The 25,543-nt window shown below is 42.6% G+C and overlaps 4 protein-coding genes across 6 annotated transcripts; 1 reads left to right on the top strand and 3 right to left on the bottom strand.

The window, feature by feature from the left end:
- Nucleotides 1–816: 816 nt before the first annotated feature.
- Nucleotides 817–6,465, bottom strand: LOC102701360 (ent-kaurenoic acid oxidase). The gene is made up of 7 exons (XM_040525020.1): nucleotides 6,109–6,465; nucleotides 3,247–3,997; nucleotides 3,041–3,130; nucleotides 2,866–2,944; nucleotides 2,595–2,701; nucleotides 2,368–2,489; nucleotides 817–1,274 (listed from the first exon to the last, which is right to left on the bottom strand). Exons 1-7 carry the CDS (start codon nucleotides 6,339–6,341, stop codon nucleotides 1,172–1,174), a joined length of 1,485 nt encoding a protein of 494 aa, XP_040380954.1. The 5' UTR covers nucleotides 6,342–6,465; the 3' UTR covers nucleotides 817–1,171.
- Nucleotides 6,466–13,775: 7,310 nt separating this feature from the next.
- Nucleotides 13,776–17,277, bottom strand: LOC102700903 (UMP-CMP kinase 1). 3 transcript variants are annotated; one of them, XM_006655635.3, is made up of 10 exons: nucleotides 17,105–17,277; nucleotides 16,534–16,608; nucleotides 16,221–16,275; nucleotides 15,950–16,067; nucleotides 15,693–15,849; nucleotides 14,704–14,784; nucleotides 14,515–14,622; nucleotides 14,344–14,415; nucleotides 14,142–14,226; nucleotides 13,776–14,039 (listed from the first exon to the last, which is right to left on the bottom strand). In XM_006655635.3, the coding sequence occupies exons 2-10, from the start codon at nucleotides 16,549–16,551 to the stop codon at nucleotides 14,008–14,010; spliced, it is 726 nt and encodes a 241-aa protein (XP_006655698.1). In that variant the 5' UTR covers nucleotides 16,552–16,608; nucleotides 17,105–17,277; the 3' UTR covers nucleotides 13,776–14,007. The 3 variants fall into 3 exon arrangements, with proteins under 3 accessions (XP_006655698.1, XP_006655699.1, XP_015694252.1); XM_006655636.3 differs by having other exon boundaries at nucleotides 16,534–16,602; XM_015838766.2 differs by having other exon boundaries at nucleotides 16,534–16,591.
- A 927-nt stretch (nucleotides 17,278–18,204) lies between these two features.
- On the top strand, nucleotides 18,205–19,101 carry LOC102700626 (haloacid dehalogenase-like hydrolase domain-containing protein Sgpp). Its single transcript, XM_015838851.2, has one exon. The coding sequence runs from the start codon at nucleotides 18,264–18,266 to the stop codon at nucleotides 18,963–18,965; it is 702 nt and encodes a 233-aa protein (XP_015694337.2). The 5' UTR covers nucleotides 18,205–18,263; the 3' UTR covers nucleotides 18,966–19,101.
- On the bottom strand, nucleotides 18,995–23,999 carry LOC102716327 (cell division control protein 48 homolog C). Its single transcript, XM_006656492.3, has 10 exons — nucleotides 23,090–23,999; nucleotides 21,884–22,497; nucleotides 21,534–21,686; nucleotides 21,168–21,284; nucleotides 20,975–21,079; nucleotides 20,760–20,825; nucleotides 20,585–20,649; nucleotides 20,299–20,500; nucleotides 19,710–19,853; nucleotides 18,995–19,594 (listed from the first exon to the last, which is right to left on the bottom strand). Exons 1-10 carry the CDS (start codon nucleotides 23,889–23,891, stop codon nucleotides 19,547–19,549), a joined length of 2,316 nt encoding a protein of 771 aa, XP_006656555.2. The 5' UTR covers nucleotides 23,892–23,999; the 3' UTR covers nucleotides 18,995–19,546.
- Between the last annotated feature and the right edge of the window lie 1,544 nt (nucleotides 24,000–25,543).

Raw genomic sequence — 25,543 nt, 5'->3', positions numbered from 1 at the left:
TCTATAATACTTTTTTAGACAATGGATTAAACCTGGGCTGTATAACTCAGCCATTCATGCGATATGAATTGCATATTATTGATTTACAATCTTGAGAAATGCAGTCCACCAATTCTATCCCCATCTATCATAACCTTAAAAAAATCTTCTCTGTTGCAATTTGCTGGATGGCTTATTTAAAACCTTCAACGTCAGGTTTAACTCAAGGATAGCCTAATCCGTATGTAATATGAGCCATATTTACTATCGACGCGTGTTCATCCTACTGCATTGCCGGAGCATTTGGGGCAAAAAAATATCGGTATATCAGAAGAATGGTAAATATATTTATACTTAAAGACTTTAATGGTCGTTTGGCACAGGTTAATTATAAACGAAAAATAATTGATAAATAAAACTTTTATATACGTGTTTTTAGCGATCTAAAAGTTCAGATTTAAAAAAATAAACTACGATGAAAAACACCAAAATCATCTTTAAATTTAGAGGTTTTTACCATCCTTTAAAAATTATCTTGAGGTCACACATTTTCCAGTATAAAAATTTAGTAGCACCTTAAGTTATTAGAATTATGCAATAAAATTTTTGGTATATCAAGCTACTTTTTAAAATGGTAAAAAAAGTCCTTGTAAATATAAGGTTAAAAAATTCAGTTTTGGCTTATAAGTATAAGCAAAAGAAAAATACGAGGCTGAAAAAAATCTTTGGGTTAAAAAATCTGGCCGGTAAATCTTATGCAGATAGGTAGCTCGTGGACTATATTGCCCTTCAAAAAGGAGCGATCTTTTTGAAAGAAACAAGGAAGAAAGGAAGAAAGTAGACAAATAACATCTTAAACGGAAACATTTCGTGCCAGCTTTATAAACTATATGAAGAACAATCCAAATTCAGTGAGCTGGACAGATAGAAAAGAAGAGGAATGCTTGCGTGCTTGCCATATTCAGGAAGCTTGTCAGTATAATAAACTCGGAACTGCTTTAATCTTTGGTCGTAAGCTAGGACAAACAAGAACAATGCAAAAACCAAAGCGAGCATATCAGGACGAATACACATCGCTTCTTCTTCATCATCTTTTTCAATTCTTTTTCAGAATACGTGATCGATATACTATATAATCATGTTTATTTACTTCTCCCAGAGGCAGAGGACAAGCTAGAAAATGCCTGAACTTTTAGTATTCATCGGAAACTTTGGTGATCCTCGCCAAGCAGTTGTCCACAGGCCGGGGATGAGGCAGATATCTCACCCTGCACTTTGGATTTGTCCTCGTCAGCCTGCACACAACCACACAGCACAGCACATTCAGTTCAGTTATAAACTTTGTTGAACAAGGAAACTGTAGCGTTTTGGAGTTGCATTCTGAAAAGGCAGAGCTTCAGCTTTAACCCTGGAAGTTGCAAGTATGTACATTGTGATGATTAAATGAAAGGAGTAGAAGGAATTAAGATTAAATTTTTTTTGGGTGTTCAGCTATACGAGAGGTGAACAAACAGTACGGCAGTTGGTTTTTTCTCTCTTTAGAATTTTTCTTTTGCTGGGATGGTATTAAAATTAAGGGAAAAATTATAATTTTTTTTACAATGATAGAAGACTGTCGAGGTTAATCGACGGTCTTGCATCCGATCGTATGCCCATGAACCACGAACAACCACACAACCATAAGCCCCTTAGAGAGGAGCCTAGCACCAAACTAGTTGCTACCAAGGTTTCCTTTACCACTGACGAACCGCTGTGATATGGTAGTGGTTACCGACGGTTTGATTTAAAATTTTTTACCAAATTCAAAAAAAATGAAACAATCACAAAAAATCTTAGTTATACATATGGAGTTGTAAGCAGTTTGGTGATGAAATTTTGTGAATATAACGTTTGTACGATCAAAATCTAAGGCAAAACCGATTAAATGTGGTAGAAATAAATATAAGATTCAAGAATGACGCTGTTCATTGATGCCCAAGTTTAGAAAATTATATTGATTATATCAAAACCATTTGGTATAGAAACGCCACATATATAATCTATAATGAGATAATACAACATGCTTATATCTTACACATGACAAGAGAATGTGTAAGGGGAAAAAAAAAAGGAAAACCTTGGTTGAGTCAAAACCTCTTGCGTGAAAGCTACGTGTTATAAACCGTGCATCAAAGCAATTTATAATAGTACATGCATAAATTTTAAATTTTAATTGTGATGTATATTAGTTGGCCAATTGGGAATTATCATATATAATTATTTAAATGTTAAGTAGCAAAGGTCATGTCGAAATTTTCTATATACCAACTAATATATCCTGCATGTACGAAATATATATTAATATTTATTCCATAATATTTGTGGTGATAAAGATGTTGATAGACTTACTTGTAACCTAGGAGAAAATGATGGAGAAAGACAGAGATCTCCAGCTTTGCAAGATCATTTCCAGGGCACAGTCTCGCTCCCAGTCCAAATGGAAGGAATGTTCCGGCTCTCGGCGGGGGACCCTGAAAAGAAAGATATCACTGAAAAACACTGCAAAAAGGTAGATAATTTCCAGTTTATTGGCAAAGGTAACAAATCAGAAGTACTCTTTTTTCAATTTAATTTACCTCCCATCTTGATGGATTGAACATTTTGGGGTCAGGATAAACTTGGTCATCCATGTGTACACTTCTGTACCACAGCTGAACCTTCCAGCCCTTGGGTATCAGATAGCCTGCTTGGTTTATTCTTGATCAGTACAAGAGAAAGAACACTCATTTTTATGCAGTAGTAATCACTCGATGTGATCACGAGAGAAACAGCATCAATCAGCTGATGATGATGATGATTTTGGTCTCGCTTAAGTTAATTTATCTCCGAACTGAGTCTGAAACGCACCGTTCACATAGACGTCTCTGGTCGCCTGACGGAATGACACGAACGAGATGTTGACGCAGCGAAGTGTCTCATCGATAACCTTCAGATTTCATTATTAACATGCAGGTTTGCTGTGTTAAATCACTGTGATTAAGCTTTGGTAATTACTACTGAGCTCAGTGGTTTCATACTCTACCTGGGAGAGGAACTGCATCTTCTTGAAGTCCCTGAGTGTCAGTCCCTTCTGCGTTGCGGGTATGCTTCTCATGATCTCCTCTTGCTCAGCCTGAACTCAAAAAATCAAAACCAAAATTTGAGATATGCAATGCAATGCATCAATGAGCAAGCTTTGGTGTTAATGAAATGATTGAAATCAAATTTGGAGTGACAAAAAATGGCGACCTTTGCCCTTGCGAAGATGTCGGGGTTCTCCTGGAGGAAGACGGTGGCCCACATGGTGATGTGGCCGGAGGACTCGTGGCCGGCGTTGAGGTACATGATGAGGACGTCGATGATCTCGTCGTCGGCGAGCCGGCGGCCGCGCTCGTCCTGGGCCTCGATGAGGCGGTCCATCATGTCCATGGTGGTCGGCCGGGTGAAGCCTTTGGCCGTGGCGGCCCTCCTGCCGTCGAGCACGCCCTGCAGCACGGACACCAGCTTCCGGCGAGCCCGGAGCGCCCTGTGGTAGGCGAAGCCGGGGAGGTTGATGGCCATGGCGCGCATGCCGTAGTTGAGGTCGGTGTAGCTCCGCTCGAGGGCCTCCATGGTGCGGTCGTCGGCGCCGCTCATGAAGATCTGGACGATGATCTTGAAGGTCATCCGGCGCAGCTCGGTGAGGAACTCGACCTCGGCGGCTGGCTCCGACGACCAGCGGCGGAGCGTGTCGACGACGGTGCGGTCGATGAAGCCGAGGTAGGTGGTGAGCGCGTCGAAGCCGTTGATGGGCGCGGCCGTGAGCTTGCGCAGGCGGCGGTGGTCGTCGTAGGGCATGTTGACGAAGGACTTGGGGCCGATGAGAGTGATGGTCGCCTTGGGCCAGCCGGTGACGAAGGCCTCGTCGTCCATCAGCACCTGCTTGCACGTCTCCGGCGTCACCGCCAGGATCGTCGGGCTGCTGAACATGTACGCCCGGTACACCCCCGTCCGCCCGAACCTGCAAATTTGCAACTTTTAATCTCGATTTCATTTCATCCCATCAAATCTCAGCATGTGCATATTTGTTATGGCTTCTGAAGCATGCAGCTCATGTGCCAGTGATCACTGATGATCAGTGATCAGCCTTGTTTCAGACTTTCAGTTGTTCGAACACGATCGATTAACAAATCCTACCTAGCTATAAGGGTCATAATTTAACTTGAACAGAAAAAAAAAGATGATTTTTTTTGGCAGATGAGTTCTGACTTCTGAATCCGCTCATGTGATCACTCGGCAGTAGCATCACTGTAGCACTCTTCAGTTCTTAGAATACTGAACAAAACCTACGACCAATTAGGCTATAAAGTCATGAGTTAACTTGACCAGACAACAGAATTTACATGGGTTATTTGTTACTGAAACTATGCAAAACAAAAGGCGATCGGGCATCTACTGTAAGCAGTGAATGAAGAGACAGAAAACCTTTGCTGTGATGCAGACAATGGTACAGACGCACATTTTTTTTTCCCTATGCATATCTGAACTGTTCTTTGCAGCAATCAGTGTACTTTGTACCTCGTTGTGTTTTATCATTCTTGACAAAAGGCAGTCCATTGCATCTTCCAGAACAGAAGGCATCAAAATCTATGAGGAGTACGTGTAATCATATTTAACAGTGACTATATAAGATAATCGGTGCATAAGACAAAACACTAAAAGAGACCAAATCAATCAGATTACGTTTAACAAAACGACAATCAGGGTGAAGAAGCGCACATATACTAATTTGGAAAGCACTGGATGCTTTGTTTTCAGCTATCTAGTAGTGTAGCTAGCTAGATGATTCCATATCATGGCAGATTAAACAAAAGGCAGTGCCTAGTTATGCCCACCGAATTTGTCTTAACAGTAGATATATGCAGGGAAAAAAAATTTATCAGCAAGCAGTGTATGAACTATTAGCAAAGCACCGAAAGTGATTTTTGTCCTGAAACTTTGTTGGCAAAAAAATGGAATCTGTTGTTGCATATCTGGAGTGGAAATCTGATGATGGACAGTGGGTGCCACACTAGCAATCTAGCATTCATTTCAGTTTGAGCTAGCAGCAGCTAATGACTAAAGTTAGCCTCTGCAATGTGGCTGTAATATTAACCAGACAATTGGCAAACTGGACCTGTGAGCCTACATCAATTGCTGTCAATCCTTGTGCAAATAAAGCCTTGCCGACAATTCCTAATCTGAACCAAAAATGCTTAGACATCACTCAGCAGAATAGTACATGTTGTAAAGCTATCACAGCTCCATGGTTTGCTGTATTTACAGCAGAATGGGATTCCTGGGAATAGTATACAGTATTAGCTAGTGATTTCTTTGCAGTTGTTTTGGTCAATGATTCAGATATATATCAACGTGAATATTAAATACAAACAAAACAAGGAGATGAAGATATATATTCGTGCAAGTTCATAAAGCTGGTAAAAGCAAAAGGCTTGTAAGAAGGAACACATCGGTATGGGTTTTGACACCAGGGCAGCAGGAATGATGAAAAAGCATCATCCTACACAAGTGAAATATTAACACATTTTAGTACCATGCCCTGTTGCTGCTAGCTTAGATGGATCATGCCTGCAACAACACTGACACCATTCAAAAGGGGAGCATCTTTTGATGTGAACCTAAAATAAAGAAGCCTGAGTGATTGAACAAGATCAAATACTATCAGAACAAATCCCAAAATCACGACGACATCTTGTTCTTGATCTTGATGGTTTCACTTCCCAGGACCAGCCGAACCAATCAAAATCCGACACTACTTTCCGATTGAAATTCTTTCATCTATGTTCCCCAGCGATCAAACATCCAAAGATCAATTACGAATTTCCTTTCTATTTTTTTAGATTAAGATCGCCTTGATTATTTGATGATTTTGCAAACATAATGGAGTCTTAACACTATGATGAGAATATGAAAATTAACATTTAATCAATAGAAAAAATGAAAAACTATTACCACGAATCTGGATACAGCGGTGACGGTGGGACCCACATGTTTGGCTAGGGCGGTGGGTCCCATGCTCCCAGAGGCAGTGACACGTGGAGGAAGGGAGCGGGGCATGCAGGACGTACGTACCGTCGGATGAAGGAGGAGATGAAGGCGTCGGGGTTGCCGGACTTGAAGGCGCGGAGGAACGCCCACATGCCGCCGACCACCGGCCACCCCATGTCCCCCGGCGGCACCCTCGCCCGCCTCTCCGCCCCCAGCGGCGCCAGCCTCGCCCACTCGTGCGCCCTCCGCACCACCGCGTCGACCAGCACGATGCCGGCGACCACCGCCGCCGCGGCCACCCACAGGCCAGCCGCCATGGCCACAGCGAATCAAGAACACGCAGTCGACGATGGCTAGCTGCGTCGCCGGCGATCGATCGATCGGTTAATGACGATGGATCGTGGCAAACATTCCAGCTGCAGAGACGACGAGTGTCGCCGATGCCACCACCGTCTTATATATATCCCCCGCGACTGCTAATTTCCTCATTTATTTATTTAATTAATTATACTCACTACTTTTCTCTGCTTACTCCCAAAAAAATATTATTTCTTTTTCGAAATGACAAAAAGGGCTTTATTTGATTAGTTAATTAATTGATTCAGTTATTGTCGATTGGAGGAAGAAAAAAAAGAGAAACTGATAAATGGTTGAGGTATCGGTGCGGCGACCCGCATGGATGGATCCGTAGTGTTTTGATTGATTAATTTGATTCCAAACTTAAAAAATTAATTACTTGATTGGCCGGTTTGATTTCGTAGGTAAGGTATAGTAGCTGGGTCGATCGACGACGAGATTATTCATGGTGTGTAGAGTCCAAAGATCCTCTTGTACTTTGTTCTTGGACTGTTGTGCTGTGGTGTGGTTTCGATCGAATTGAATTAATTTATCGCCGGCCTTTTCTTGTACCTTAGCTCTTGTGTACCTGATGATTACGTATGTAATCATCCACCCCATCTTTTCACTTATACTTATAACTAAAATTTAAATTTTCAACCTTACATTTAAAGTTTTTTCAACAAAATTTATTTTCCAGTTTAACTTATTGATCGCTAAGAATATATATATATATATATATAATTTATAAATTATTTTTTATTTATAAATACGTCGATTAACTTTTTTCATGAAAAGTCAAGCAATCACCCCATTTGATTTGCTCTATCAAGTCTCAAAGACCATTTAGCTCTGTATGTAGCAACGTACACATGCAATGCATATGTATAGCCTCCCTCACCATGCTCCAACTTGCCAACATGCATGCATACATCTCCCAACCTTTGCATAGTAGTTGCAGTGTCCATTCATATTTTTCGTTCAGCTTTTGTGCTTCTAAACTACTCTATCCGTCTTAAAATAGAGCAACTTCTGGCTATGAATTTAGACAAGTTACGTTACTTACCAGTACTGAATTTTGCTTTTTGAAGAGAAAGGAAGAGATGAGCCATATACGATATATATGTGTACTGTGCGTGTGGTATATACACTCAGCTTGTTCCTGATCGAGATGGGATCCTGAATGAATGTTTGATTGACTAATTAATTACCTCTTGTGGATTGGTACTAAAGCTTTGCCATTTTGGCCCAAGCATGCATGCGCCTAAATTTAGTAAAGGTTTAAGGACTGATTAACATCGATCCTGCTTTGAAATGTTACCATCCAAGCATTTACAGATAAGTATGGATATATAGGATCATTTCATTGGCATGTGCATGCTGCTGTTCTGAATTTCTGGACCATCCAAAACATTCTTCAGTGATGATAAAGATGATATATGGTAATTAAGTCAGTTTTATGCATGGAGTAAACCATGCATTCCTCTGTCAATTGGTAAAAGATGTCTTTTTTTAATGATGATTTCTCCAAAAAAAGATGTGTAATTAACTGAAAAAAATATCTTTTTTGTAGATCTTAACCATGACACCTAGAGGTGAGCATTCGCTTGTTTTGCTTCAGTTAGTTTGGTCACCGGGGAAATTTCGGTTATCAGAAAGTCAAGACCGAAATTAGTTTGGAGAAAGCCAGGACCGAGCAATTTGGTTTTAGTTTCAGTCGTAACCAAAATTTGACAAACCAAGATTGCAACAAAAATCGATATGATTTAAAAGAAAAAATGATAACACATCGTCTCTTTTATGTCTTTTTTTATAGTTCAATAACCGAAGATGACAATAACACACAAATATATCTTCAACCATAGCATCATAGCTACATAATTTAATGGACTTTGTGATATATTATGGTTTACTGTAATGTTGTTTATATTAGTTCAATATTTTTGGTTAGTTCAGTTAACCGACAACTATAACCGAATTAATTGGAATTATTTTGGTTAGTCTGAACCGGTGGATGAAAAATTCGGTTTTGGTTAGTTCTGTTTTGATTAATTCGATTGATTTTTCAAGTTCGGATTTTTCTGCCCACCCTAGTGACACCAAATATACCAAAACATGAGCATGCATCTGCTTGAAGCCTGTCCATGTTGTGAATTGAGAGGATGCAGCAAGTAGCATGATAAAGGGCAGCAGTGCAGGCAGGATCTCTTTCTTTTTTTCTTTCCATCCGGGTCCCCTTTGATTTCTTTTTGAGAAACATGCACATAATAAAGGTAACCCTAGAAAAGATATGGGGTACCAGCTCCACAGATTTGATTGCTACTAGCTAGCGATGATCAGACGAGACTGACTGGCTGACAGACTACACTAGTTCTCGCACGGGTCATGAGATTCCAGAGTGCAGAACACTGAAGGTGAAAAGAAAAGATGCGCTGTCTGACTGTCTGTCTGTCTGCACAACACATGAGTAATTGAAACAGTAAGAAATTGGGACCATTGCAGCAGCAGTGATCAAAGCTCAACAACTGTTGAAGCTGCAATGAGAAGAAGAAGAAGATGATGAAACCTGCTTGTGCATGCCTCTGTGGGACGCTGGTCAAGAATAGAGGCTACTGCTGCTATAAACTCTGTCATCTGACTGTGCATCTCTAAAGCGAACAGAGATTCTCTCAAGCATGGAGGAGTACAGTACTACTGTATGTCATGTACCTCGATCTGCTCTACTAGTCTACGTGTGTGATCAAATATATACTGTACTATTTAATACCGGCAGGGATATATTAACCAATAACCAGACTGCATAATTAGCTTTGAGGCACACAAAATTCAGATGCTTCTTTCAGACAAATTAAAAGGGTCGAGAAGTAAGTACTCGTCATTTATATAATCAAATGCACCAGTACGTAATATAGATAGCTAGATTAGATAGATGTCCACATTAATTAACAAAGGCATGTGACCGTGGCTAAAAGAAAAGAAAGCAGCTCCTTTTGACTTGATAAGGCGAATGGGAAATCGAAGGGAATCTAGCTGGATAAAGTTGGCTAGCTGCTGCTCAGTGCTGCCATAGCCATACCCCCTTGCATCTCTCAACATCTTGCACAAGCGCTCAGCTCATCGATCGTGCACTGCACAAAAGACATTTCTCTTTCACTGGCTATCACTGCTGCTAGCTACTGTCTCCTTCCTTTTACCTGTCTAATTTTAGCTTTGACCAGTAATATTTTTAATTATATCTCGATGAATGCAAGTTATACATATTTTTAGCATAGATAATACTTTGGATAATACACTGTCTTTTATATAGGTTCAGGCCTCATCCCCTATGTATACGCGAGACTGTAGCAACCAGAATGAGACATTATATGAATTTTATATAGGTTCAAACCCCATCAATTAATAGCCCTACTTCTATCGACCTTAGCCAATTTTGCTCTTATATGTTATTTGTGAGATGTGCAAATACAAGACCTGAAACTATTTACTTGGCTAGCTAGATTACCCTATAGATATATTGCATGGGATTGTTCTCGATGAGTGTGCTCCTGGAGCCTTGGCGTGATATGGTTTGTGTATCTCTTGTTGTCCTTCAGGGTCAATTAACTTGGGTTCTCCTTCTCCCGGGTCTTGTATTTTTATACCCATGGTTGCTCCTCGTCGAAGTAGAATTAGGAAAACAATCACTCGAACCATCTCGGTAGGGACCGAATATGACCGTATTTGTTTCCTTATCAGATACTCTTTCTTTGTTTGCTCGGAACTCTATCCATGTGTACGAGACTTCTTTCTGTAATAGGATCATGTACATACTCCTGCCAAGGTAAGCAAGGGTCCATGGGGAATCTCATACCTATAACGCTAACATCCACATACTAACTTCTCCGTTCCGTGTTACCCCTGCCATCCTATCTTTCCCATCAATTATCCATTGCGGACTTTGCGGCTTCGATACCACTGTCATTGTCTTGCCAGGTCATGTTTCTATGTCTCACCATTAAATCATCGCCTCCTAACCTCCCACTAAGAGAAACTCTAACAATGTTGATATGTACCTCTTCATAGTAAAATTTTGCAAACTTGAGAGAAAATAATCTCCAATAGATTTGCTAAACAAGTTGCTTTGCTACTCAACCTCACAAACTTCTTCCCCCTTGCTAGATTTGGAAAGCTAGAATGATTCAAACTTACCAAACATGGGTCCCACCACCCATCTCCCCTTAACCACCCTCCATACTCTCCAATGACATGCGTGAGCCAGTAAATTTGGAGAATAGCATATGTAGAGAAAGTTGGAGCAAATCGGAAATATAGAGATGAATCTTTTTTTTTGACAAGCTTGCTAAATAAGTAAATAATGGAGAATGAGATTTAGAGAGACCGTTAGAGTTGCTCAAAAGTCAGGAACCCTATCCCAATTTCTTAAGGGTGGCATGCCCACATGGAGTGTATGCATGCATGGTGGCATGCAGTGGAAGCAAAACCGCAGGGAGAGGTGGTAGGTGTTTTAGTTTGTTCATGTCCAAGGGAGCAGCCTAGTTTCAACCCTAGCTAGCTAGCTGATCATCAATCGATATATCGTGTTGAGAACTTGAGATAGATATGCTGGATCGATGGATCAGTGGTGACGAGTCTAAAATCGATCTGGATTGCATAAACATCTTGCGGCAGGGTGCACATACATACGCTTGATGCAATATTATTGCCACTAACAACAACAGTAGACACAATGCAAGCAAGCATGCATCCCACTTGATGCAGCCAGCCGGCACTTATATCTTATCTACATGCATTTCATTTGTGGCTGGATCAGATGAGATGCGATCATCGCAACAACAAAGGAACATGCATTTGGTCGGTCATGTGTCGTCGATCGATCGTTCGTCTCCGGCCATCAAGATCAGTCTACAGGGTTGTGATAAAGCAATGCAAGCCATTCGGAAACAAGATCGAGCTAGCAGTTCGTCAATGCAATATTAATTATTATTCTTCTTCCAAGTCACTTACTAGCTTCATTGACGAACGATAGAACGATAAAGAGATGTGTGGCAACAACGGGCGGGAGACACAGGTACGGCGTTAATTAGCTCATGCAGGTGTTGGCCACATGCTTGCTCCAAATTAATTAATTGATTAATCCAGGTGCATTCAGTCATCCATCAGTCAACAACAAAATTAATTAACGAACAGCAAAACAAGTTTGTTTGTTTGTTTAGCTACATAGGACGGACGTCGATCGGCCGCTTGATAACCGTAAACAGTACTGTGTGTTATTACTAACTAATAATCATTGCTTTATAAGTTTATTGCTCATGCATGATCTTTGATTCAAATTCTTTTTGGGTTGTGTAATCTAAGCCATCTGCGTCGTAGCTAGCTGCTGATGGATCACGATAGATAGATACGTTTGCAATTGCATGAGAAAGATCTATAATTGGTCGTCGTCGTCGTCGTCGATGGTGATGATGGCCGGATGGATGACTGGGAGTGGTCCATGCAAATGCATTTAACATTGATTGATTGATGGATCCTGCAGCAAGCTGGCCTGTCATGGCGCGATCGAGGCACGTCGTGATCGGACGAGGCACGATATTCCCCAAAGCCAAATCTTTGGGTGATCGATCGATCGAGTTGCATGCGATCAAAATGCAATTGGGCAAGCTTAATAAGCTTAATCGACAATTAATGGCCGGCCTCCATAGATACAATGCATCTAGCTTTGCTTTTGTTAATTATTGTACTAGCTAGTGACATTCACTAATACATATACATGTGCATTAGTTAAGGCTCCGCGTAACGATCACATATTTAAAAATTTTAATTCTATCGATCAAATCCGGTTACTGCCGTTGGATGATAATCTAAACACGTATACACAAGTCAAGAAACACATACACGTCCTCCCTCCCAGCACCCCATGCATTATAAATGTGTTTGATAGAAAAACAAAAAAATCAAACGCTTGCATAAATGAATAACTAATTAAATTGATCATTGCCTAGCTAGCTTTTCCTCTCTTTCTCTCTCTCTTTCTTTCCTGCCCATGATCGCGAAACGCACCGTCGGCCTTCCTTCCCCGTCGCCGTCGCCGTCGCCGTTGCCGGCCTTAATCGCTTGCTTCCCGTGATCAGATAAACTGCATGCTGCTGCTCTTCTACTACTCCTAGCTTCCAGCCTCTGCATTCTGTAGCTTACCGACATATATACACGCCTGCATCCACTTGATATTCCTACTCGGCCATAGAATCCCATCTTGATCCCCCAGCGGTAAAACCGGAACAATATTTTACCTCCTCAAACTGTTTTAGAGGTGTTACGATTTGGTGGGACCACCTGTCAGTTTACACTCCACCTTCCCCCTCTACACACATCCACTCTCTCTCCTTACCTCTATTTTCATTGTGTTATTCTCTCCCATCGTACTCGTCGTTACTGGCGAAACGTGGTTTACCCCTGTCCACGTGAAGATTTGTATGTAATGGATCCTATCTCCCACCTTCACCACGCCAAAGCCACCTAGGGCTCCGCCTTCTTTCTAATCCGCTGAGCTTATAAACCCTTATCATCAGCAACCCTAGTATACTCTCTATTCCCAGCCGTCGGCACCATGAGCCTTGCCTAAGCTTAGTAGCTGTCTCAAGGCAATCCACCACCATTGTCGACTTCCTTAGCTTTCACTGGTACTAGAGCACAATCACCACATACATAGTTACCATTGTATTTCTACTCATTTGTTTTCGCAGAGGGCGCCAAGGTCAATTAGATTTGGATGCTACTTGGGCTACGTCACCGTTGAGGCGTTGATGATGCAACTAAGGTCGATAAGATAAGATGGAGAGAGGGGAGGAAAGGGCGAGAAAAAGACCGTGGAGTGAGAGGTTGGCACATGGGTCCGCCACAATTTCAATTTATTGGTCTGTGACATGTGGGCTTGTATATTTGCATCATGTTTTATAATCCAACATCCAATGACATATGTATATGTCCATTGATGTTTCTATTTTTACTCTTAATGCTACGTAAACACCACGTGGCGGCAACGTATGATGAAGACAAGGTCGAAAGCCACTTGTGCACGACATTAACCAAAGCTGCTCTTGGAATAGCCTAGGAAGATCGACCTGATTTTAACAATTGAGGAGCATCTATACCTGTTTGTTTTTATGGTTAGTGATGCAAATCAAACTCGGCTTATAGTTAAGGAACACAAAATATACTTTTTTTTTTCTCGGTAGGGAAATCTAGCAGTAAGTGGGCCTAAAGATATAAGCCCAACCATAGGTCAAGGCCCTGCAGGCCCAAGAAGCTTACATCATGTAGTACTACACACATCACTGTCTGAAACTTCTCTCTCTAGGAAAAAGTATCAGTAGTACAAATTTCTGCAGTAAACAGATGGATGGAAGAGCCACATCAACTTCATCAGTAACAACAGCTCCCAATATAGAGATCCAGCATAGTTGCTTTGTATGTCCTTTGTCAGACATAGATCTCTGAAGTTGCAATCTACAAACAAGTGCACACACTCAATTTCCTCACAGCTCACAAACAGCTAAACTACTAAACTCAACATGTCAATCAGCACAACACACCATCACCGTACGTATATACTATTAGTGTATATCATGTCACTTGCGTTTTTACAGGCAGTCAGTTTCTTGCTTCTTGAGTCCCAAAGCAACCTGACAGTTAATGAAAAACGCTGTCATCACACCACACCGAACTGTAAATTATGCGTTATGTTAAAGTGATGTAAGCTGAAGCAGCTGATGGAGGTTGCTCACCACAGAAGAAGTCCAAGAACCAACGTTTGAATGGATTCATTTGTGTTCTGCTCAAACCACCAGCTTGCTGACCAGGAAGATTTCCCTACATAAAAAAAAACAGATCAAAACATTGAAATTCTAGCCTTTTATTCAGATACAGATGCTATTTACACTATAAATTTCAGACTCAAAATCAAAGATGAGAAAACATGAGCACTACCTGATTGTTCAACTGAGCGAAAATGGCCTTCACGTCTTCGAAAACTTCATCTACCTGTCTGTTACCATCAACCTGAAGATGCACAGCCACAGTTCATGACACAGTTGCTTTGTCATTATTAAACTAAACCTCATCACGTTGGTGATGTTCATAAACTCAAGACCTGATTACCTTTCGGAGTTTCCCCTTTTTCTCATAATACTGAATAACAGGCATGGTTGACTGCTGAAAAACATCAAAGCGTCTCCTAATAGTGTCAATGTTGTCATCATCTCTTCCCTGCAGATTACAAAATTTAGTGCTCCACACCAATCAAATAAAACAGCATGCTGGAATTAAGAAATCACAAGTAAAACAAACCTGATTTCGGTTTAGAATGCGGCGCTCCATCTCTTCCTTAGAGCAGTCAATGAACAGTAAGAACTCTGGCTCAATGTGAATCTGGCACAAGAAGAAGCGTTATTTTACGTTCCACCGTACTACTGATACATGGGCACTAGTATGAATGAAATTTAACCATTTATTTGTGGGAGCATTTTTACAAATAACACAATAATTTCATAAATTTCATACATGGATGTGAAATTGAGGTTAATCTTTGCGCAAATCATATATTGTACCTAACAAATCACATATATACCGTTGCGCAAATCATATATTGTACCTAACAAATCACATATATACCGTTGTTTTTTTCTCAGAATACCCTTGTACTAGTAGTATGTACTAATTACATATATTACCCATACTACGAGAGAATTTTACCCCCCTTTTACTAGTATAGAATGAATCTGGACCGATGAATCACTAGCAGGACACACTATAAGGGCGGTGTTCTTTTGAAAGATTATATGATTTTTATAACTATTTAATAGTATAAACTATACAATTAACTACTATAAATTGAAAATCTACCATAGAGATGAGATTGTGAACTTCTGTATAAAAACTTTTTTGCAAAAAAGACATTGTTTAGTATTTTCGGGAAGTGCGCGTGCAAAAAACCGACAAAAAAAAACTAAGAATAATCTATTGATAAGAATACAGCCAAGATAGCACGATATACCATAAAGGAGCTCCAAGAACAGTACTCATTTTTTTTGAAACACGGAGAAAAAACAAAAAATGATACTGTGCTTTTTCAGAACTACTAGTGTCTTTTGGTGTATATACTCCCCCTAGCCCTAAATGTTTGACGCTGTTGACTTTTTAATACACGTTTAACTATTCGACTTATTCAAAAAATTTACATAATTATTAATTATTTTTATATCATTTCGTTTATTGTTAAATATACTTTTTAGCACAAAAACGACCTAAAGTTCAGAAATTTAGGTGAACGGTCTTACAGTATTTTCATAGGCATGTCGATTCTCTTCATTTCGTGGAAACCCATCAACAAGGAACTTATCATTTCCACTTTGAAGCATGGCCTTTAACAGTAGCTTAACGATGAGATCAGATGACACAAGCTTCCCTTCATGCATGAGATTCTTGATCATTGTACTGATGAAACACAGTCATAAATCAGATCAGCAGCAGTTATTAGAACAATAAAACCAGCCACGAGAAGCCAGGACTTGGACTAGCTAGTACTAATTGTTACCCTTGTTCAGTTTCAGATTTTGCTTCTTCACGAAGGAGATCACCAGCACTCAGATGTGTAAAGCCAAACTGCTTCACAATTTTGGCACATTGAGTGCCTTTGCCACTGCCAGGGCCACCTGCAAAATGATTCATCAATGGACTGATCACTATCAGCTCAATGGAGTATGAAGTCACAAAGTAGGAAAAGCTTTTGCTCATAGTAGTGTGAGGAGCACTTGTTGTTCAGTAGTACATTGAGTTATAGTTTAAAAGCAGATAGGGGTACTTACCTATGACAAAAACGATTGTAATCTTCTTTCCAGGAGGAAACGACTCAGTGTGATTCTGCGTCAAACGGCCGGTAAATAGCAAGTCATGAATATATACCTGACTTGACAGATACGTGTAGTATAATTGCACAGATCAAATGGACAGCAAGGATGAACAAAGCGATGAAATTTGCAGCCAAAGGTGGCCTCGACTTTTTAAAAGAAATTCCAAAAGAGATTTTTTTATTTTTTATATAATTGCGTTCTTAATTTTTCTACTATTTGGATCGTCTCCTAAGACAAACAAAAGCATGAGCATGAGAATTAGAGTTACCTTGTTTGTGTGTGCCATTAGTATAGTAGGCCTTTGAAATGATGAGCCGGCGTTCAAGCTGAACAAGCCCTGAAACTGAAAGTGCTCAGAATTAATGAAGCAAACAAGAGCAGAGCGCCTCACATGTTACTGCTCCAAGTTTATTATGAGTATGAACAAGAAGAGGCAGGCAGGCAGGCAGGCAGTCATCAGAAAATGTCACATTCTATTCCTATGGTGATCACGCAACAAGAGTTGCAAAGCAAATCCGCCCTTTTCTTCTAGAGCCTTCATCTTAGCAGGAAGCAACCACGGGTGACACCTTAGCCTAGCGAGCAAGCTAGTCTCGTCTAGAAATCTCAACTCGACAGGTGGAGCCACCAGAACATGACACCATGATTAAGAAGCTAGGCCAGGATTTGTGTTAGGATAATCATCTCTAAAAACTATTACTAGTATCCAAGAAATTAACCGGGAGGTGAAACTAACTAAACAAGAACTCTCTGGGAACTAACCGATCTTGCATGCTGAGATGCAAACTAAGAACCAAAGCAACAGAAATTAATTAATGATATGCAAGAGGAAAGCTTACCGGCGGCGACTGTCCGTTCTTGGCAACTAGTGGTCTCGTACTCGTCGGCGCAATTAGCTAGGTATCATATATATGAAGCGATGGCCTCGAGAAGAAGCAAAAGCAGAGTAGCGGAGAGACCGATGTGAGAGAGAGCGAAAGTGAGGATTCGGATTCTGAGGTAGGTGCCGATCCGATGCAAAGCAGGCAACGGGTGGAAAGGAAACGGGAATCCGGGACCAACGAGAGCTATTATATATATATAAGCTCAAGCCGTTGCACTTGTGCTCAATGTTCCTACCCGGAGAGAGATGAAAACGATGAGAAAAAGCTCAATGTTCCTCCGATGAATGCTTGTGTGTAATGAGATAAAACCAACGAGATGTATGCAAAGTTATTTTATTTGTTGACTTTTATGTGAAGAAAAAAATTAGAAACATCATATGAGTCACATCATATTTATATATAAAAAAAGTCATTGGTTGACTTTTATGTGAAAAAAAAATACGAAACATCATGTGAGTCACATCATATTTATATATAAAAAATAGTAGCTCATGTTTAAAATACTTGCTGAGAGACACGGGAAAATCTATGGGAATAAACTCCGTACGAGCGACCTGAATTGGACCTGTCTAAGCTATGGCTTTCGTGGAGGCCCAGCCCAATGGGTAATCACAACCCAACTCTATGGAAAGATTATATGTTTAAAAATTATTATTTCTCATAAGTGTTTCATTTCATGCACGTTTAAACACCTCAGGAGATCGAGTCATTTGACTCAGGTGCCCCACTTATCAGCGAGAAGGAAATTACACCCTCCAACATAATACTAGCATATTATCAATTTTTTCTAGAAGATCAGTCAGCTAGTCATATGCATAGTTGATGTCTCAGTGGTGTCAGGATGACAGGCTGCTTTATTACAGATTTGGTGAGTCAAAACATTTTGACTGTCTCACTGAATCAAAAATCAGAGTGCAAGTTAAAAAAAAAAAAGATGGGACTCGGACTTGTGATGACGAGGTCGGTAGAGACATGGCGGGAGTCGTAGAAAAAACGCGCCAAGTGGGTCACCACCAACCGCGCCAACCAAACCAATCAGCCATACTGCTCACCAACCATTCAATGCATCGTCATCAATACTATAACAACACTAGAGATTAGTAGTTTGAAGGCCATGGCGATGGCTCCTTTGGAGGCCGTGCTGTTCGACATCGACGGCACCATGTGCGTCTCCGACCCATTCCACCACAGGGCCTTCTCCGAGCTGCTCCAGGGCCTCGGCTACAACAACGGCGTCCCCATCACGCCGGAGTTCGGGATGGCGCACATGGCCGGCCGGAGCAACGACCAGATCGGCCGCTTCCTCTTCCCGGGCTGGGGCCAGGACCAGCTCGACGCCTTCTTCGCCGACAAGGAGGCCCTCTTCGCGCGCTACGCCGGCGAGGGCCTCCGGGAGGTCGCCGGCCTCAGCGACCTCTGCCGGTGGGCGGCCGACCGCGGCCTCAGGCGCGCCGCCGTCACCAACGCGCCGCGCGCCAACGCCGAGCTCATGATCTCCATCCTCGGCCTCTCCGACTTCTTCCAGGTCATCGTCGCCGCCGCCGACGACTGCGACCGACCCAAGCCGTCGCCGGACCCCTACCTCCGGGCGCTCACCCTGCTCGGCGCGTCTCCCCGTCACACGCTCGTCTTCGAGGACTCGGTGGTCGGGGTGCAGGCCGCCGTCGCCGCCGGGATGCCGGTGATCGCCGTCGCACAGGAGGCAGGGGAGGCCAAAGTCCTCGCCGCCGGAGCGTCGCTCGTCATCAGGGACTACCAAGACGGCAAGCTCTGGGCGGCGCTGGATAAGCTCGACGCCGCAGCTCAAGCCAAGTAGATTGGCACAATCAATATGAAATTGTACTGTACTCAATTGGTTCCATTACAACAACACAAGGGGAATACTGATTGTACAATAAATGAAAAGAAAAAAAAAGAGCTATTTTTCGCGCATATTTATACTACTCACTCAATCATCTACTACTATGTTAATTAATTTAGGTCGCACGCACAAAATTGCCAGTAGGCCTGCTAAGAGCAAGGCTAATAATATAGCCAACAAAGTGACTATAAGAAGTCTTATAGCTTTCCCTTAGCCCACCTATATACTAGTTAGCTCTTCATTATTAATACAGGACTCACATATCACTCTCATAGAGTTTCTTGTTTCTGTTTTCAAGTTGGCTATAAACTTACAGCCTGCTTACACTCTCTCATCTACTCTCTTCTCCACATAAGCATATAGTCAGCTTATAGACTGGTATTATACTTGCTCTAATATGAAGGAAAAAAAGAGAAATAAAGCAAAACCAAAATTGATTGCAAAACGAAACCTCTATTTTCCCTGCCTGCAAGCCGGCTTGAGAGTTGAGATTCGGCAATTCAGAGACAAAAATGCATCTGAAGCATGGCGAAATATCAGCTCGCCGAGTACTTCCTAGAAAGCGCCTCATAGTGCTTCCTTTGCTGTGACCAAACAACAAGGTGAAATGTGTCATCAACAGGATGGATCATAGCAAATCTGATGCAGATCTCAACAATAACAGTAGGATATTTATGAGCCGTAGGTTACACTTCTAACCTGCTCAGATACCGATGGTTGCATTTTGGCTAGAGCACGTTCAAAATGAGGGAGTTCAATAGAAGATGATGAGCTCATTGATGATTCCCCATTCTCCAGGAACTCCAGTCTCTCTTCCAATGCTGCCATGGCAGCTTCATTCACCTAAAGAATGGAACACATTAGTTCCATTTTGCATGTTTCTGTAACCACATGATTCATATTCAATGAAAATGAAACTCTGAGCTTGTTTGGGGGAGCTTTAGATTCTGAGAAGCAGCTGCTTGGTAGACAGCTTCTGAGAATCTAGAAAAGCTCCTAATCCCAGCTTCTCTAGATTCTAGATTTTTAGTTCATTTTCCAGAATCTGTAACTACAGATTCTCAGAAGCTGTGGACCGTTTAGTACAGCTTCTGCGAAAAGTTGTAGCTAGGGGAAGTTCCCCCAAACAGGCCCTCTATCACTCCTGATATCTGATTGAATTCAGATGATGTCTCGTAGGCTCCTAAGGAAAGGTTATCTACTAAAATACTATGCACAGAACTACATTGCCCCAATTTAATGCAGACATTCAAATGAAGAGACCACTCAACAAAAAGTTACAACCTACCATTGATGCTAGGTCAGCACCAGTGAGATTGCTGCATTCCTCCCTACGTGCCAGTGCACCCAAATCAACGCTGGGGGATATAGGTTTGTTTCGAGCAAGTGCTCTCAATATCGAAACCCGCTCATTTGCACCGGGTAAAGGTACATAATGTTTCTTGCCAAATCTACCAGGCCGAAGTGCTGCATCATCTATCACATCGATTCTGCACCAGAAGGGGAGCTGCAATTATCAGCTTTCTGTTCAGGGATAAATATGTACAAGAGAATCTATCAGTAGTTGACAAAACCTGTTTGTAGCTCCAATAACAAAAACACCTTTACGTTCACCAGCACCATCAAGTTCAATAAGCAACTGTGACCAAAACAATAAGAATAACATGGAAAAAAAAGGAAGGGAAAAAATGTTAGCAAATCAACTATCGCAAATGTTCATCAAGTCATTAGCTAGTAAGATATTTGAACCTGGTTTAGGAGACGTTCAACAACCCATCCCCCCTCTTTCCCTCTTTTTGTTGTCAAAGCATCTACCTGTAACATCACATGGGGTTACACTTAAGCATCTTAGACTTGGGAAAACAACTTCATACCCTCTCACATGAGTTAGTTGATCAATTTTAATACTTAAACATTCAAACTTACTTCAGCAAATTATCCAAGCTTTCGTCAGTTTGTTTTACCTCATCAAAGAAAAGGATGCACGGGGTATTAGTTTGTGCGCGGATGAAAATTTTCCTAACTTCTGATTCACTCTCGCCAACATACTTGTTCAGCAGCTCAGGCCCCTAAACACATGGAAAGGAATATCTTAGCGCTGCCTTGTATAAATCTGAATGAGTGTAGTTAAAATACAGAAATTTAAGCATCAGTCACCTTAATATGAATAAAATTTGCCCCTGCCTCATGCGCAACTGCTTTTGCTATCAATGTTTTCCCACAGCCAGGTGGTCCAAACAGCAAGAATCCAGCTTGCATATTCAATCCATATGTCTGGACAAATAGACAACAAAGAGTACATGGAATCAATAACCAAAGAGCAAAACTACTAAAAAAGAAGTCCTGAACTTCAAAACACAAATGAACATCATTGACTGATGGACGTCTATTTATTATACTGACTTCCATGTAAATTTAATGTGGTAGTCTAGACTCCCAAGCTGCACATCACTAAGGAGTACAATAGCAGGGATAAGAAACAATTTTAGAAAACAGCTTATTGGCATACTAATTACGATTCACCTTATATTCTTCAGGGTGCTTGATACATCGGATAATGTAGCGGTCAAACTCTTTCCTTAGTGAATCAAGGCCTCCAACATCATCCCATGTGACATCAGGGATAGAAGAAAATCCTTCTCTTCTCAAAGATGGTTGAACCATCTTGGTTGCTTCCTTCAGCAAATATAAAGTAGAAAGGTTCATAAACATGGTTCTTCAGTTCATAGGTCATAGTTGAAATGAAATCATAACAGAACATAATAAAAGAACCAAATAGGCAGCCAGGAAGTCTACTTTAGAAGTAACCAATTGATAACATTCCCACAGGGGTTTCAGACTTGAAATGAGCATGTAACAGGCGGAAAGCTAACCTCAAAGTCATCCATGGTAATACTCAAGCCCTCTACCTCATCAGAATCCCAAGGTTGTCTCCACCAGTCTTGCTTGCTGTTTCCATCATGCTCTTGGCGAAATCGAGCTCTTCTTCTGTCGATTATTCTCTTCATTGCTAGGTTCCCTGCTTTATCCACCAATGCCTTCAAGTCTGCACCAACAAAGCTTGATGTGGCCCTCGCAATCTTGAACAAGTCCAACTGGCCTTCCAGTCGAAGATTCCGAGTAAGCATCATTAGTATTTTTTTTCGTGCATACTCATCTGGAACACCAAGAGATATCTCTCGATCAAACCTTCCTGGCCTACGAAGTGCTTGGTCAACAGCATCAGGTCTATTTGTAGCTCCAATAACAATAACATAGCCAGGTTTCTTTTCAGATGATTCTGGACCAGCATCACCACTACCAGTGCCAATTTGTTGGTGGTATTCATCCATACATGTCATTAGCTGTGTAACTATCCGTCGTTCCATTTCTCGTTGTAGATTCTCCCTCTTGGATGCAATTGCATCTATCTCATCTATAAATACAATTGAAGGAGCAGTCCTGTACGCCTTCTTAAACAAGCTTCTGATGTTTTCCTCAGAAGCCCCTGGAAGAAAACAAGGGTTACAGGGTGTACCCTTATATGGCTAATGATAGAAGGTTTAACTAGGAGTATGGACAAAATAAAGGACATGCTATATCTGATTTGGTTAATATGTAGGATGGGGACAAATATAGGCCAAGATTAATATGTTCCAATTAAGGATCATATCTTAGTGGAGCTTTGTCATTGTAGAACATATTAGCAATCAGAACCTTTAACATATATTTTGTGTTTTGTTGTTCAAGGCAGAACATATTACCAGTATTAGCATTTGCAAAATATACCATTCCTGAAGCATCCCAGCATTAAACATGATTGATTCATAGGGTAAACATGTAGGGTGAACACAAAGCTAGGTCAAACTAGTGTTGAACCAAGGATTATATCTTAGTGGAGTTGTGTTATTGCAGCACATATTACCAATCAGAACCTTTAAAGCCCACGTTTTATGTCTTATCATGCAACGCAGAGTGTATAACAACAGAACTCAGGATACTTAAACTGACAAAGGATCAATCTCATGCCACCTTGACCTCAAGCAACAAAGCCTAAGTTATTTTGAGAGTTTTTTTATGTAAAGAATCAGATAGCATACCAGAGACACCAGAGACAACCTCCGGCGCCGATATCTTGTAGAACGGCACACCGGTCTCATTGGCGATGGCGTGCGCGAGGGTGGTCTTCCCGCAACCAGGTGGCCCGTGCAGCAGCAGGCCAGCCACAGGCTTAACCCCAAGCCAGCGCGGCACCTCCGGATGGCACAGGGGCACCACCACCTCCATCATCAGCTGTTCTATCACCGATTCCATCCCTCCAAGATCAGAAAACGTCGGCCTCTTGCTCCCTCTGTCGCCTCCTTCACCAGATAGAGCCGCCTCGGGCTTCGCCTCACCACCGGCGCCGCCATCGGAGGTGATGAAGCGGCGGGGCTTCTCGGCAGCGACGTCGATTTCCAGTTGCTGGTTGCTGCCGGGGTCTCGTTTGGGAGTCTGGGAGATGTACTGGGAGCGGAGCATGGACTTGGTGACGTCGTAGACAGGGGGAGGCGGTGGGTGTGCCGCCTCGTCGGAGACGGAGGTGGAGGAGGAGGCGGTCGCATGCGCGTCATGGCGGCGGCGGGGGCGGGAGGGAGTGGAGGCGTGGGAGTCCTCGTCGGCGGCGGAGTCGGAGTCGGAGTTGGAGTTGGAGGCGATCGCGTTGAGGGTTCGGCGGATGGCGGCGGTGAAGGGTTCCAGCTTCTGGCGGCGGAACTCCGGGAAGCGGGAGCGGAGGGCGACGGCGACGTCCTCGGCGGAGGAGCCGGAGAGACAGCCCTCGGAGATGAGGCGGCGGATCTTGGACTCGAAGTAGGGCGAACGGGACCGGCCGGAGCCGCCGTGGCGCGGGCGCTTCCCCATCGTCGTCGGCGGCAGCGGCGGCGGTGGAGGGGGAGGGGGAGGGGGAGGGCGCTAGGGTTTTGGGCCGACGAAAACAACTGGCTGCGGCGCGGCGCTATTCTTCCTTTTTGGGGAGGTATAGACGGGCTTTATTTCAGGAAATTTGTATGGGCCGAGCCCATTTTCCAGCCCACGAATCCAGGTTTCCAGGCCGATAAACGGCCTGTTGGCTTCGGGAATTAGGATTTAGGGCCTAAAACGGAGCAACGCAGAGAAGCAAAATTAGGGCCGTGTTTTTCTTTTTTTTTGGAATATGATAGATTATTTGATTTTTATAGTTATTTAATGGTATAAACGATAAATTAACTATTGTAAAATTTAAAATATATGTAAGATGATAAATTTCTATACATAATATTATTTGCTAGAAATATATCGTTTAGTAGCTCTGAAAGCGTGCGCGTATAAGCCGAGAAAAAAACTAATAATATTATAGGTAAAATAACACAACCTGAAGTATTGATATTTTTTTTCTCTATGGAAAACTTGGAATATTTTATTTCTTCAATATCCATGAGTAGTAATATATCCTCTACACTATAAAACTCAAGCTCAACCTAAATACAATAACAACAACCATAGTAGTAGTACAAGATTTCCTTCTCCCTTAATTTTCATCGTTTCCTAACACAATATAATAGTTCAACCAATAATAAGAATAATAAACGAGAGGAAAACATTCAAGAAATGAAAACGTAATAAAACAACACACATGATCGCATGCATGCATGGTAGGTAAATAGAATTAAGCAACAGATAATTAATTAAGTAATTAATTAATCAAGAGGAGGAGGAGATGAATGCATGCATGCCCTAGACTAGACTAGAGGATGGCGGTGGTGAGGCCGAGGGCGAGCAAGGCCATGCGGCCGTACTCCCTTTCTTGTCCGGCGACGGGGGCGCGCTCGGGGCTGCCCTTCCAGGCGTCCTCGCAGCTCTCCGAGGCGCCCAGCGCGAGCGCGGCGGCCAGCTGCGACGTCGCCTTCCCCTAGACGCGCGTGTGGAGGTCGTTGTCGAGGGCGTCGCGCAGCACGTCGGCGGCGGCGTTGTACAGCTCCAGGCAGCGCTCCAGCCGCGCCGACTCCTCCGCCTCGCCCATCCTCGCCTCCGTGCTCGATCGCGATCTTCGTCGCCGCCACCGCCAGCGCCTGCAGGTCATCCGCCGCATCCCGCCCCCGCCGGTCCGACCCCAGCGACCGCACGCAGTGTGCTCGTAGCTCACGCCCGCCTGAGTCCTGACTGCTCGCCGCCTTCCGGCACGCCTCCTCGATGCCCTCCTGCTGCGCGCTGCAGCAGCACGGCGCCACCACCGCGAGGAGGGCGACGACGACGCAGCAGATGAACACATGCTTTGGCGCCGTTGCCGCCTCCTTGTTCTTGTGGCCTCGTTGCATATCTATCTTTTGCTTTGCTGCTACCTCGCGGAATCGGATCGACGTACAGAGAAACGAATTGTGAGGTGAGGATTTCTTCAAGAGCTACCGAAACCTCTCGATCATTGCTAATTTAGACTGCCATATGCATGCATGCATTCATGGCCTGTTGCTAATTAATGGAGGGATGCTGGTTGCTCATCAGAGTGGGTTGGTGGGTCCCACTTTGTCAGTGACATG

Source organism: Oryza brachyantha, chromosome 6 (genome assembly GCF_000231095.2).
Source record: "Oryza brachyantha chromosome 6, ObraRS2, whole genome shotgun sequence".
NCBI lineage: Eukaryota > Viridiplantae > Streptophyta > Magnoliopsida > Poales > Poaceae > Oryza > Oryza brachyantha.
Note: the sequence above shows the minus strand (reverse complement) of the source record. Positions and strands in the feature narration are given on the sequence as shown.

Excerpts from the sequence above, each read along its gene's own strand:
- LOC102701360 (XM_040525020.1), bottom strand. The coding sequence starts at position 6,341 with ATGGCGGCTGGCCTGTGGGTGGCCGCGGCGGCGGTGGTCGCCGGCATC. Across the intron at positions 3,131-3,246 it reads ACATCTTCGCAAGGGCAAAG|GCTGAGCAAGAGGAGATCAT; the intron begins GTCGCCATTTTT and ends TTTTGAGTTCAG. Across the intron at positions 2,490-2,594 it reads TCAATCCATCAAGATGGGAG|GGTCCCCCGCCGAGAGCCGG; the intron begins GTAAATTAAATT and ends CTTTCTTTTCAG.
- LOC102700903 (XM_006655635.3), bottom strand. Across the intron at positions 15,850-15,949 it reads AAATCTGAAACTGAACAAGG|TACAATGATCAAGAATCTCA; the intron begins GTAACAATTAGT and ends GTGTTTCATCAG. Across the intron at positions 14,785-15,692 it reads GACATGCCTATGAAAATACT|ATTCACATTGAGCCAGAGTT; the intron begins GTAAGACCGTTC and ends TTCTTGTGCCAG.
- LOC102700626 (XM_015838851.2), top strand. The coding sequence starts at position 18,264 with ATGGCGATGGCTCCTTTGGAGGCCGTGCTGTTCGACATCGACGGCACC.
- LOC102716327 (XM_006656492.3), bottom strand. The coding sequence starts at position 23,891 with ATGGGGAAGCGCCCGCGCCACGGCGGCTCCGGCCGGTCCCGTTCGCCC. Across the intron at positions 22,498-23,089 it reads GGTTGTCTCTGGTGTCTCTG|GGGCTTCTGAGGAAAACATC; the intron begins GTATGCTATCTG and ends GTTTTCTTCCAG. Across the intron at positions 20,650-20,759 it reads TTGAACGTCTCCTAAACCAG|TTGCTTATTGAACTTGATGG; the intron begins GTTCAAATATCT and ends TTTTGGTCACAG.